This window comes from Mustela nigripes, chromosome 7 (genome assembly GCF_022355385.1).
Source record: "Mustela nigripes isolate SB6536 chromosome 7, MUSNIG.SB6536, whole genome shotgun sequence".
NCBI lineage: Eukaryota > Metazoa > Chordata > Mammalia > Carnivora > Mustelidae > Mustela > Mustela nigripes.
The window spans coordinates 32,551,580-32,566,645 of NC_081563.1; the positions used below are offsets into that span (position 1 = coordinate 32,551,580).

Genomic DNA, 15,066 nt, shown 5'->3' on the forward strand with positions numbered 1-15,066 from the left:
TCTTTGGCAGTAAGGCCTCCAGAAATGGGGCATCTGTGTCAAGAAATAGTGCACCTAAAGCAACATCTCGGAAAATCTTTGAGCTTCAGATCCACTGGAAAAAATTTTTTTTTGAAAATTTGAGTTTACTTTTTCCTTGTTGTCCAGGAAACAGAATTATGGGTCACCGGAATGGCGACTTTACGGCAGCCACAATTTTAGCCACTGAGCATAGAGCTGAGCACAAAATGGAACATGTCCCCATCATTGTGAAATTTAGTTTAGTTGGGGTGAAGAGAAGGGGACAAGTCCCACTAAAAGTAAATAATTTCTAGAGTGGTTATAGGTGATAGAGAAGGAAAACCACTTTTTTAGAAAGAGAAGGCAATTAGTAAGGGGGTACGGAGTAGAAGTTTTAAATCAAAAGACCTCATGGAAGAGAGGAGAGGCGGAATAAAGACAAGGAAGTGACAAAGTGAGCTGTGGGGATATCAGAGGGGAGAATATTCCAGCCGGAGGAATTACAAGGACAAAGGCCTAGAGATGAAGTAAGGCTGGCATGCTGACAAAATAGCAAGAAGGCCGGTGTCGTTAAGTAGAGGGCCAGGGAGATTAGGGAGGTGAAGATGGGAAAAGGGGCCTCTTAGAGCCTGTGAGCCACTATACAAACTTTGTCTTTTCCTGAGTAATATGCAATGTCATTGGATGGTTTTAGACTCTTCTAGCACCCGTGCTAAGATCTGTAGAGGCTAAAGGTAGAGCCATGGGACTGTGGAAGGGGATATTAATCATTCCGGTGAGAGACAAGGGTGGTAGTTGCTGGCGTGGTGATGAGAAGTGGTCAGGTATATTTAGACAGATGTGATTTTTCCCTATGTGTTTCCCTGGATTTGAGGGGAAACAAGGTTTTATTAACCTGGGGGCTTGACTCATGAAACTCTTGGCAGTTGGTTGGCAGGAGACTTTTTATTTTTCTCTCCTTTTTTTTTTTTCTTTCTTTAAAGCATACTACTTCATTTTGTCCCTGCTGCTGGATTATCACTCACTTTTTTATTACTTAAAATTATGGAATGTTGTGAGCAATAGTATTTGAGGTTAACCTTCACCCATCCAGACTTTGGAACAATTTAGTAGCTTGTATTCCATTTTTAAGTTTTATATCACAGATGGGTGTCTTTCCATTAAAAAAAAAATTTGGAGTGACAGCAATTGTCAATGTTCCTTTCCTCATAATTTTAACTTGACTATTAAAGATAGAAACTCTCCAAAGAGCTCCCTATTCTGGGGATGGCAAATATGTGGCAAATACTGTCACTCTACCACTTTCTCACCAATGGCAGACATTGCTAAATGATCATAGCGTTCTTTGTCACTGAGCCCTGATGGAGCATTGGAATCTGTATCAAAATAACCACAAATAGATCAGAGTTGGCACGAGTTAAAACCCATTTGCCATTTTTCTGTGTAATCCTTCTTCCTGACAGCTTAATAGGATTGGACAGGAGACTATTACGCAGTGGTGCCAGACTTCATCTTTGTCTTATCAAATCCTGTCTCCATCACTTGCTAACCCTGTGATCCTACGCTAGCATCTTAACATTTCCAGGCCTCTGGCTTCTCTATAAAATGGGGAACATATGAATACCTATCTTAAAATAAATGTAAAGTGCTTAACTACAGGGCCTTACCAGGTTCATTTAAACCTGGTTATTTCTTGAGTTAGAGCTTAATACACTGATTTCTTCATTACACAATATTTATAGAGGCATCCTGCCTTTGTCACCTTGTCTTTTTATCTTTTTTCTTTTTTAAAAAATTCTTAGCCTACAAGCATGCCTATATTTTCTCCAAGGAAGGAAATCTTCCATGCAAACAACTCCTAAGTCCACACAGGCATTATTGGAGCCTCTCACTCCTGCTTTAACCTCCTCTGGGTTTGGGGTTGAGAGGGTACGTGTAGTGCTAAGAGGCAGGAGATAGGAGGGGCTGGTAGATGGTGTAGTGGAAAAGCCATGGCTAGAGGAAAGGGCTTTGGTCTTCTGGTCCTAGATCTAACATTTCACATTGGATCTGTATGTGGGCAATCCCTTAGGGACAAGATACATTAGTAAAGTGGTACTGAGTAATAATACATATTCTATTTCCGGTTCATTATAAGCAATGTGGATTTTTATCAAGCTGGTTTTAGACCCAATCATTTTGTTACACTGTCGATATGAGAAAATAGTTCCCAGGTTCCAAAGCCTTTATGTACTTTATAGTATGGCTTTTTTTTTTTTTTTTGCTTTTTATTTAATTCTAAAAAAAACTAATTCAATTGTAGTTTACATACAGTGTTATATTTGTTTCAGGTGTACAATATAGTAATTCAACATCGTAGTATTGTAGTCAGAAGGTCCATTTTCCTTAATTTGAAATTTGCCTTTACAAATCCAATTATGATTATGCTGACATCTGTGCTCATAAATGCCAAGCCATTGTCGAGGAAAATGCAGTTAATTAGAGCTAGTCTGGTATTAGCTCTCTTGAGTTTCATCTTTAGTCTCCATGCCACAGGGATCCACTTCTGGTGAGCTGAAGAGGCCATGTCTGGGAGCCAAGTGCTGGGCTCAGAGGCTGTTGCTGAAGGCATTTCAGCAGTGTCCTCACTAGTTCCATTCCTCATAAGGAATGCACATCTTTCTAGAAACATGTTATATATATATGAGCTTGGTTCTTGAAACCCCCTTAGATAAACTTAAGGCCCATTATTGTGAGATTTTGTCTATAGGAGAAAGTGTTTTCTGCTGTATGGTAGTAATTTTCACTGAGTCTCACCAGGGCCTACATCTTAGATGGATCTCACTCACCCTCCCTCTGGAGTTTTACATGCTTTTCTTCTGATACTGACAGACAGCAATAATTGAGGGATTTTTCCCCCCCCCCCTGTGAGGACTGAATGAACTTTAAAATCCTTCTATGGACATGTAACTAGGTAATGGAAGGGGAGCCTACTAAATTGATTTGTCCTCTCTGGCCTAAACCAAACTCATTTTTAAGTTCATTCCATCCGTATTTTATTCTAGTTTCTATTGAACAGAAATCTGGTCGTCTATTTGTTCCTTTTTTCCTTAGTTACTCAAGATTTTCCTTTTGTGTTTGTTTTCTATAATTTCAGTGGTTTTTATTTTCTTGGAGCTTGTTATGCTTCTTGAATCTTAGGATTCTTGTCTTTTTCACTGTAGGTCATGTCAGCCGTTGCTTTCTTGAAATTGCCTCTCCATTTACTTCTTCTTAGTGTTGCTCTTTCTCTTCTCTTCTTCTTAATTTTTTGTATTTTCTGTTTCATTCTAGATTTCCAAAGATCTGTTTTCCAGTTTAAGTCTCTGAAACTGTTTCATCGTCTATTATTCAATTTCAGTGCCTATATTTTATTCTGAGACATGGTGGTGGTTTAATTTTTCTTTTTTTCCCCATAATATCTCATTCTTAGGCTTCAGATTATTTATTCCTTTTATAACATTTTGTATTTTCTTTGAGATTCTGTAACATTAGGTGGAGCTTTCCTGAATTGTGTAGCTTTTGATAGTGTCATCTTAGAACTTTGATTCTTCTGTTCGTATATGTAATAATTTTAACACTTATTTTTATTTTCTTGTAGATTCTTTTGGAATACACAATCTCTAGTTCAAAATGGATTGTCCCTTTGTGAATGCAAGCTGGTGCAGCCACTCTGGAAAACAGCATGGAGGTTCCTCAAAATGTTGAAAATAGAACTGCCCTATGACCCAGCAATTGCACTATTGGGTATTTACCCTAAAGATACAAATGTAGTGATCCAAAGGGACACATGCACCCGAATGTTTATAGCAGCAATGTCCACAATAGCCAAACTATGGAAAGAACCTAGATGTCCATCAACAGATGAATGGATCAAGAAGATGTGGTATATATACACAATGGAATACTATGCAGCCATCAAAAGAAATGAAATCTTGCCATTTGCAACAACATGGATGGAACTAGAGCGTATCGTGCTTAGCGAAATAAGTCAAGCAGAGAAAGACAACTATCATATGATCTCCCTGATATGAGGAAGTGGTGATGCAACATGGAGGCTTAAGTGGGTAGAAGAAGAATAAATGAAACAAGATGGGATTGGGAGGGAGACAAACCATAAGTGACTCTTAATCTCACAAAACAAACTGAGGGTTGCTGGGGGGAAGGGAGTTTGGGAGAAGGGGGTGGGATTATGGACATTGGGGAGGGTATGTGATTTGGTGTGTGCTGTGAAGTGTGTAAACCTGGTGATTCACAGACCTGTACCCCTGGGGATAAAAATATATGTTTATAAAAAATAAAAATTAAAGAATACGTTTATCCTTAAAAAAAAAAGTCCCTTTGTGTATTTTATTTTATTTTTTTAAGAGATATATTTATTTTAGAGAGAGTGGGGGTGGGAGGGGCAGATAGGAAGCAAGAAAAGGGACAAGCAGATTCTGCAACATGAGGCTCAATCCCATGACCTAAGTGGAAACCAAGAGTCAGATGCTCAGCCAACTGAGCCACCCAGGTGTCCCTCTTTTTGCATTTTAGATCATAATGGGGATTTACAGATGGAATCTGTAACTGTTCTCACTTGAAATTTGGGTGTTCCCCTTGCTTGCAAGCCGAGCAATGTATCCTAAGGAAGATTTCTTAAGTTTTGATAGTATTTGTAGGTGTTTATGTGGGGAAATCTTCAAGTTACTTTATTTTGCTCTCATTTCAAAATCAGATGCCCTTCTGCATCATGCATTTATTGAGCTTAGTTAATACCAGAAGATGCCGAAAAAGAGATTTATTTATCAGGGGTGATGACCATAAGAGACAAAGGGGAGAGGGAAGAGGAGAAGGCAGAGAGAGACCAGTCTGTAATGTAAGTCTCACACTTCTGAAAGGGGAGGAGGAAAAAAAGGAAGACTGGGTAAGAAGAGCCTTAGACTGTGCCCCAATTTTCAGAAAATGTAATGAGGGGAGCTCTAGTGATTCCCTAGAAAAGGAAGATCTGTGTCGGGCAGAAATGGCCAGGCCCATAGAAGGGAGAAGTCTGAGTGGAGCAGTACCCTCTCAGAGCCGTGCACAGTAATTAGCAGGGGCTGCCAAGTAAAGCATAGCCTCTGCTCAAACACTACAGCAGATCTCCAGGATCTAATCACACATTGGGGCAGGTTCTCTTGAATCTCCATGGCTACTACACCCAAACTGGCCTCTGGTTCATTTACAAGTCTCATTTGAATTTACTTTTGTACCTATCAGTAATAACCTGTTCATCTGAGTCTCCAGTACCAAGGACTATAAGGTTGAGGATAAGAACCATGTCATGATAGATTTATCTAGGTATAATGTCCAATTGGCCTCAGGCCTCTTGGCATCTTTTCAGCCTGCCTGTTTGGGGTAAAAACCTCTGTCCTGTATATCATATGCCTGCCCATTCTATCCTAAATTCAGACTTTTCCACTATATTATCCTTCTTCTCCTGGTGATACATCGTTTTCATTCTAGGTGTACTTGTTGTCCTGTCTTCATCTAGACTGGAGAAGACTAAAAATTACACTATTAGAAAACTTTTGAGAATAATTATAAAGGGATTTGAGATATTTTAGAAAAATATGTGTCAATATAAAAAGATACTGGCAGATAACTATCATACCCTTCCTCCCAGGAAATTTTTAATTGCTGTGAGGGATTTAACACATGTCATGGAAAAATCAGTCACATAATTTGAACCTTTGAAATTACACGGTGTTTTTAAAAAATTGAGAGAGTGAGTCACTGAGAATGAGTCATTTATGTTTCCTTTGTACCCTAACCACCTCATCAAGACTTAAATTTACATGCACCTGTCCTTGAAATTCTTGGGACATAAAGGCAAGGAAATGTCACTGCCTTTAAATTTTCATTTTTTTCCCTTTTTTGTGGGGGGTACATCAAATGGGATTAACAGTGAACCTACTCTGGTTATACACCTATGAAGATTTGTTGTCTGTGTACAGAACATCATGTTCTGGTACGTTCTGTTTTTGAGACTTATTCAGTCTCTTACACTGCAGAACAACATACTATAGTGGTAAGAGTTTTTTCCTTTTTTGTTTCCAAAGAGAATTTTAGCTTTACAAACTGCATTATATGTCTCTAGCCTTCATTTAGACTCAAGAGGTGTATTTTTGAGAAATGTATTTTTAAAGCAAGTGATTTAAACACATGAATCCAAACCACTTCTTCCTTGGGAACTGAGTCAGGCTGCCAAGTACCTAAGCAAGTAGGTTCAAGGAATATATATTTATAGTTTCTGTGCAAGAGGATGGTAAGAAGGAAAAGGATATGAAAAGATATTGAGAAAACAAGGTCAGAGAAATTGCTCCTTATAAAAGTTTCCTTTCAGGCTAAAGAAATGGACCTGGAACTGCAAAAAGGTCTTGTAAAATTATGAACTTTTCATTTAAAGTTAAATGCTAGAGGTTTTCGTGATGAGCTAATGTACATGTGGTTGAAGGCTCATAGAATTTTAATCTAAGATCTTGTGCCTTCTTTGGCAACAGAGGTCTAATTCCAGACAGACTCCCTTGTGCATTTCTTCCCTGTTGTCATCCCAAAGTGTCCTATAATTACACCCCACCTGTGTTTCCAAGGCTCCTGGGCATATCTCTGAATGGAAATGAATACATGCGTAAGAGTGACACCTAAGTAAAGAAAGCACCCTATAGCATCTCGTTGAAGAAAACTAAGAAACATGCAGAAATCAAAGAAGGACAAAATAAAACAGCCAAGGCCACCAGAACCTGAACCTGAGAGAGGCATATGCAAATTAACTCTCCAACCCAGCTAAATGTTAACTGCTCTTGTTTTATAATTGTTCTGCTCTCTTTATATAATTAATCCATTCTGTTTCTTAGGATGCTTTGGTTAGATAATTCAACTAAATGTTAAGATAACAAATGAATAAATAGAACTACAATTGACTGGGGATGATGCCAGCACATTGAGTATCATTATTAAGGTTATAGGTTTTAACAAAGATTGGATTAAATGTTGATTATACCAAAATACTTCAGTGGGTATGCTATTATAAGGTCTTTGAAAATCCTTTTTTTTTTTACATGTAGTATGCATTTCCTTGACAACTGCTAGAAGTGTATCCCAGAGATCCTGATCTATAGAGATTTCTCCTTGTCTTAATTTTTAATTCTGTAATTTCATTTTGTATTTCCTTTCACTCAAGAGTTGTTTAATAAAAACTTTTTAGATTTCTAAGTTCTTTTAGATTTCAAGATAGACTTTCTGTTGGCTAATATTTTCTAGTTTTGTTGCTTTGACCATAAAATGGAAATACTACAAAAGATACCCCATGAAACTGAACGGTGTGCTAGAGTGGACTTCTACACAATTGGCTTTCATAAGCCAGCACCTCTCTTCCCAGCTTCATGATCAGTGACATTATGTTAGTAGCTTCAAATTGAACAGAAGAGGATTTACATAAATGCTTTTAATGACATTGAAAGACATTAACCCAAATGAGTTACTCAATGTGAAAGACCAATTACCATGGACTTAAAACTTTCTGCAGGGTGCCTGGGTGGCACAGTCAATTAAGCATCCAACTCTGGGTTTTGGCTCAGGTCCTGATCTCAGGGTCATGAGATAGAGCCCTCAGTGAGGCTCTGTGCTCAACGCAGAGTCTGCTTGGGATTCTCTCTCTCCCTGCTTCTCCCAGTGATGCTCTCTCTCTTTCTCTCTCTCTAAAATAAATCTTAAAAAATTTTTTTTTTCTGTGGAAGGTGGATGGGAAAGAGTTGATATTCTGTCACTAATTTAGTTTATGGAAAATAACAATAGAGTTGTAGAATAGCAAAATGAATTGAAGAGGTTTGGTTGGTTTATCCCAGTCATAGAGGATAAGCTTCAGCTAACCAGGGGGTAACTGGGAAAATTTCAGCAAAAGGATTTTGCTGAAAATCCTAAAACTAAGGTATTTCAGTATGTCAATGTAGATATAATGACAACCTGGTGGGGAAGAGGTTGGAAGTCTAAAGTACAAATGTTGTGTGTTGTGACAAAGTAGACAATGTAGCTGAAAAGCAGGAGGAAAGAGAAATAAAACTTTTTGCTTATTGTATATGCAGTAGGTGAGAGTTAAAATAGGGTAACAAAAAGCGGTAAACCAGATCTTTATAGGCAAAATCCAAAAAATGCCAAGAAATTAGAGGCACTAACAATTACAATGATAATCATCAGAACAAAAATATAAACACTTCTAAATACCAAAAAAAAAGTTAAAGGGCAAAGAGTACATATACTAGAGAAAAAGAAGCCTAGCTATTATAACAAAATACATAAAAATATTTTGCCACAGATAAGAACAAACATAAGTCATATCAATAAATGAGAATAGGTTTAACTCAGGTACTAAGAGACAAACATTCAGTTTGGCTTGTAAAACACATACCGTGTATGTGCTGTGTACAAGAGGTATACCTGAAACAAAGGCATTTTGAAAGGCTAACAATGGTGAACAAAGGCATACAGGCAAATGAAAAAGTAAGGAAGTTAGCAAGCCTGGTATCAGACAAGATAGAATTGAGAAAAGGTATTTCTCCCCTTTTATTGTAGAATACACATAAATAAAATCTAAACTGTTTTACAATGTACAGATCAGTGGTATTAAGTACATGCGTTATTTTGTGTTGTGCGGCCATTTTCCACCTTCCATCTCTAGAGCTTCTTAATCTTGCAAAACTGAAACTCCATATCCATGAAATCATACCCCACCTTTCAGCCCCTGATAACCACCATTCTACTTTGTCTCTGTGACTTTGACTATTCTAGGCACCTCCTAAAAGTGGAATCATACAGTATTTGTCTTTCTGTGAGTAGTTATTTCGCTGAGCACGATGTCCTCAAGGTTCAAATTGTAGCATATGTCAGAATTTCCTTCCTTTTGAAGGCTGAATAAAATTTTAGTTTGTGTACATACCACAATTTGCTTATCTATTCATCCTTTAGAAACTGGGATAATTTCCACCTTTTTTAGCTATTGTGAATAATGCTGCTGTAAACATGAGAATAAGCTTGTTGATTGTTGTAGAAATAGTGGGTGGAAGTTAAAGTATGGTAGCAAAAACTGGCAAACCAAGCTGTCAAAGGCAAAATCCAACCAATCAGAATCCCCAGAAAATTAGAGGCATTTTCTGATGGGAAAGTCACAATTCACAATGTAGATATAGCCTTATGAATATTTTTACATCAAATGACAGAGAAGTCATCTTTATAAAAAATACAAGAGATGCAAGGAAACAGAATCACTGTAATAATAGGACATGTTCATACAGCGTTCTTAATATAGAAAGGAGAATGTGGACAAAAAAATGAGAGGAAGACCTAAACATGATCAATGGAGAAGATCTTATGAATAAATATCAAACCCTATACCCTCGATAGAAAATATGTCTTCTCAAGTTCATATAATAGTCACATGATTCGTACATTGACACATACAAAGTAAGTTCACTGGTTGGATAATAAATAACAAGGGCTTTTTTAGGGGGGGAGAGCTGTGATTTATAGCATTTGTTGATTTTTCTGATGTAAATCCTCCTATGGTCAATTTGAAACTACCCATGTAATGTCACTGATCAAGAAGCTGGGAAGAGAGCTACACATTTGGCTTTCATAAGCCATACAAGTCTGCTCTCGCACACCACTTAGTTTCATAGAATAACATTTTTAATATTTCTATCTTATCAAAGCAATAAAACTAGAAATTACTAAACAATAGAAAGTCTATCTTGAAATCTAAAAACCTTTTATTAAATAACTCTTTTAAAAAAAAGATTTTATTCATTTATTTGATAGGCAGAGATCACAAGTAGGCAGAGAGGCAGGCAGAGAGAGAGGGAGAAGCAGAAGGCCTGATGTGGGGCTCAATCCCAGGACCCTGAGATCATGACCTGAGCCAAAGGCAGAGGCTTTAAGCCACTGAGCCACCCAGGTGGCCTTTAAATAACTCTTGAGTGAAAGGGGACATACAAAATGAAATTACAGAACAAAAAATTAAGACAAGGAGAGATCTATATAGATCAGGATCTCTGGGATACATTTTTAGCAGTTGTCAAAGAAATATATACCACTAAATTATATTACTAGCAAAAATGAAACTGTGAATACGCTTACCTCAAAAAACTAAAGAGACAACAAAGTAAATAAAACACAAGTCATAAGGATAAAAGCAGAAGTTAATGAAGTAAAGAATAACAAAATAATAGACTCCAAAATCCAGTTTTTTTAAAAAATCAAAACTAGCTAACTTAATGAAGAACAAAGGGAGAAGCATTTATATACAAAAAAAAAAAAAAGAATTGACAAAAAAGAAATAATTACTGAAACAGAAGAAATATTACAATCTTAATTATCAATAGATTATAGACTTTCACATAAGTATTAAAATCTAGGTGAAATGGATAATTTTAAGGAGAATAGCGATTACCAAAATCGGCCTAACTAGTGTTGGAAAGTTCTATTTTCATAGTAGAAATAGAGACAGTTTTAAAGAACTGTCCCACAATAAAAAGACAAGGCTCAGATGGTTTCACAGAGAAATTCTAGTAAATCTTTGAAGACTAAGTAGTCTTAATGCTCTATAAATTGTTCAGGGCTTTGAGAATGAGGGAGAACTTCCTCACTTTTATGAAGCAAAATTGAATATTGAACTTAATCCTGATAAACACGGTACAAAAAAGGAAATCAAAGACCCATATTTATGAATATTGATGCAAAAATAGTAAATATAATTCAGTACTACAGTAATATGATACACTAGATCAAGTGTGGGATTAATTCCATGTTCGGCTTACTATTAGGAAATTCATTAATATTACACATGATACTAATAGCTCTAAAGAAAAAAGTCATGTGATTCTCTCCATAGATACTGATAAAGCCATTGGTGGAATTCAGTTTATGAAAGGAATTGAGGGGTACTTTTCTGAGTATGTTTTATGTATTATGCACTGTTTTTTAAAATTTAAATTCAATTTAGTTAATATACAGTGTATTATTAGTTTCGGGGGTAGAATTTAGTGATTCATCAGTTGCATATAACACCCAGGACTCATTCCATCAAGTGCCCTCCTCAATTACCCATCAAGTGCCATCACCCAGTTACCCCATCCCTCCACTTCCCCTTCAGCAACCGTCAGTTTGTTCCCTATGGTTAAGAGTCTCTTATAGTGTGCGTCCCTCTGTTTTTATCTTATTTTCCCTTTTCTTTCCCTATATTTATCTGATTTTTTTCTTAAATTTCACATATGAGTAAAATCATATGGTATTTATCTTTCTCTGACTTATTTTGCTTAGCATAATACCCTCTAGTTCCACCCATGGCATTGCAAATGGTGGGATTTCTTTCTTTTTAATGATTCAGTAATATTCCAGTGTGTGTGTGTGTGTGTGTGTGTGTGTGTGTGTACACATACACCACATCTTCTTTGTCCATTCATCTGTCAGAGGACATCTGGGTTCTTTCCACAGTTTGGCTGTTGGGGACATTGCTACTATAAATATTGAGGTGTAGGTGCCCCTGCGGACTACTATTTTTGTATCCTTTGGATAAATACCTAGTAGTGCAATTGCTTGGTCATAGGGTAGCTCTATTTTTAACATTTTGAGGAACCTCCACACTATTTTCCAGAGTGGCTGCACTAGCTTGCATTCCTGCCAACAGTGTAGAAGTGTTTCCCTTTCTTTGCAGCCTTGCCCCACATCTGTTGTTTTCTGAGTTGTTAATTTTAGCCATTCTAATCTGTGTGAGGTGGCATCTCATTGTGGTTTTGATTTGTATGTCCTTAATGCCATGTGCTATTGAGGATTTTTTGGGGTGTCTTTTGGCCATTTGTATGTTGCCATTGGAGAAAGGTCTGTTCATGTCTTCTGCCCATTTCTTGACTGGATATCTTGGGATTTTTTGGTGTTGAGTGTGATAAGTTCTTTATAGATTTTGGAAAGTAGCTCTTTGATATGTCCTTTGTATCTTCTCCCATTCTGCAGGTTGCCTTTTAGTTTTGTCTATTGTTTCCTTTCCTGTGCAGAAGTTTTTACCTTGATGAAGTTCTAATACTCCATTTTTGCTCTTGTTTCCCTTGTTTCTGGAGTTATGTTTGGCAAGAAGTTGTTGTGGCCAAGCTCAAAGAGGTACCGCCTATGTTCTCCTCTAAGATTTTGATGCATTCCTGTCTCACATTTAGGTCATTCATCCGTTTTGAGACTGTTTTTGTGTAGGGTATAAGAAAATGGTCCACTTTCATTCTTCTGCATGTGGCTATCTGATTTTCCTAACACTGTTTGTTGAAGAGACTGTCTTTTTTCCATTGGCTATTCTTTCCTGCTTTATCAAAAATTAGTTGACCATAAAGTTGAGGGTCCATTTCTGAGTTCTCTATTCTGTCCCATTGATATGTGTGTCTGTTTTTGTGGCAGTACTACACTGCCTTAAAGATTACAGCTCTGTAATGCAGCTGGAAGTCCAGATTGTGATGCCTCCAGCTTTGGTTTTCTTTTTCAACATTCCTTTGGCTATTTGGGGTCTTTCCTGGTTCCATACACATTTTAGAATTGTTTGTTGAAAATTTGAAAAATGCTGGTCGTATTTTTTTTTTAAAGATTTTATTTATTTATTTGAAAGAGATCACAAGTAGGCAGAGAGGGGGAGGGGGGAAGCAGGTTCCCCACTGAGCTGAGAGCCCAATGTGGCAGATCATGACCTGAGCCAAAGGCAGAGGCTTAACCCACTGAGCCACCCAGGTGCCCCTGGTGGTATTTTGATAGGAAGTACCTTGAGTGTGTAGACCGCTTTGGGTAGCATACACATTTAAAAATATTTATTCTTCAAATCCATGAGCATGGAATGTTGGAATGTTTTTCCATTTCACTGTGTCTTCCTCAATTTCTTTCATGAGTGTTCTATAGTTTTCAGAATACAGATCTTTCACCTCTTTGGTTAGATTTATTCATAGGTATCTTACAGTTTTTGGTGTAATTGTAAACAGCATTGATTCCTTGATTTCTCTTTCTGTTGCTTCACTGTTAGTGTAGAGAAATGCAACGTCTGTGCATTGATTTTATATCCTGTGACTTTGCTGAATTCCTGTATCAGTTGTAGCAGTTTGTTTTTCGTGGAGTCTTTCTGGTTTTAAATTTGGGTCTGATACAAATCCCTTCCTCTTTCCTCTTACACAACTCCTGTCTAAAATAGTTTTTCTTTCCTATTTCAATTGATGAGAAGTATAAACACAGATACAGGAGTAATGTGTTTGAATTTCCACCTCTCACCTCTTATTTCTGCCTTTGTCTTACTCTTTCCCCAGGTAACGTGCCTCAACTTGCACTTTGCAGTTTATGGCCACTCCGAGCAGAAAGCCAGCACCTAGACTTGTCGTTCTGTCAGCTTCCATGCGCCTATGCTTGGGAACAGCGCACCACTTAGGTACCATCCTTTCTTGTGACCCAGGGGATCCCAAGTTCATGGTGTCACACCTGGGATCCCTCCCCACCCTTCACCACCTGAACACCATTAGGCTAGACATGCTCCCACTGTAGCAGACTTCTAAAAGTTCCAATTTTGCACTCTGCTGCTCTGCGGTAACCTCCTTAAGCAGGCTCCCTCCCCACCGCTATATACTCAGCTATATCATAGGGGATTCAAGTCTCCACACCTCCTATCTTCCAAAAGGTCATCACTTTTCTACTTGTAGACTTGCAGTATTTGTTTTCTCAGACCTCCAGTGGATTTCTCGGGTGTTCAGAATGATTTGATATCTATCCAGTTGTATTCTAGGGATGTGACAAACTTAGAGATCCCCTATTCCTCTGCCATCTTTACTCCTCTGAGGAGTAGTTTCTTAATAGATCTATTAGTTTCAAAGTAGTATTTTACTAATGGAAAAATACTAGAGGAATTTCTTTTTTTTTTTTTAAGATTTTATTTATCTATTTGACAGAGATCACAGTAGGCAGAGAGGCAGGCAGAAAGAGGTGGGAAGCAGGCTCCCCATTGAGTAGAGAGCCTGATGTGGGACTCGATCCCAAGACCCTGGGATCATGACCTGAACCGAAGGCAGTGGCTTAACCCACTGAGCCACCCAGGCGCCCACTAGAGGAATTTCTACTGAGATCAGCAATGGGTAGCGTGGATGCTACCATAGTCACTAAATCTCAACATTTTGTTTAGGGGCATTAGCCAATGTATTTGAGGAGAGAAATCAAAGTATAAGAATGGATCAAGTATTAAAATTATCTCTATTTGCATGTATCACATTTGACAAACTCAAGAAACCAAAGATACAAGTAACTCAAATGCGTCATTATCCATTGTCTCTTCTTTTCAGAAGTTTCCATAATACTGATAAAATATACATAAGCTGTCTTATGGAATTTTACACATTGACACTGAAATTATCCCAGAAAAACAAATGTAGAAGGATATCCAGGAAAACACTGAAAAAGAAATTGAGGGTGGATAAATCCCATCAGACATTAAAACTTGCTATACAGCCTGTTATGATTGAGTACTGGAGCATATAAATCAGTGGAATAGAAAAACTCAAAAGACCAAAGTTCACATGGAAATTTGGCATATGCTAAAAGGCAGAGATGGACTTTTTAATAAAGGAAGCTTGGAAAACCTGGTGTAGCCACTTGGAAAAAGAAAAAATTAGATTCCATATTTCACACTACACACAAAATTAGTTCAACGTGCATCCAAGATCTAAATGTAACAGTAAAACCGTTCGGTACTATAAGAAAATATGAGTGAATTTGTCTTTAATCTTACCATAGGAAAAGCCTCAAAATCTACAGGCAGTAAAAGAAGAGTGATAACTTTGACTACATAAAATATTTTTGCAGTCAATACACCAGAACTGGAAAACTAGGAGATGGTATTTGGGACATATTCTACAAAGGCCAACTATTCCTTACATTTAAAGAAGAAACCTTAAACAGTGAGGAACAAAAGACCAAAAACCCAGTAGGAAAGTGGGAAAGGAGACCTGATCCGATACATCACAAATTAATATA

The 15,066-nt window shown here is 37.4% G+C and overlaps 1 protein-coding gene across 1 annotated transcript in view; it reads left to right on the forward strand.

The window, feature by feature from the left end:
• The window catches only part of LOC132022318 (uncharacterized), an 83,355-nt gene extending 79,197 nt beyond the window's left edge, over positions 1-4,158 (forward strand). Inside the window, exon 6 of the mRNA XM_059407624.1 lies at positions 3,620-4,158. Coding sequence (XP_059263607.1) covers positions 3,620-4,052 — 433 coding nt within the window. The 3' untranslated portion in view covers positions 4,053-4,158. The remainder of the gene's footprint in view (positions 1-3,619) is intronic.
• Positions 4,159-15,066: the final 10,908 nt, after the last annotated feature.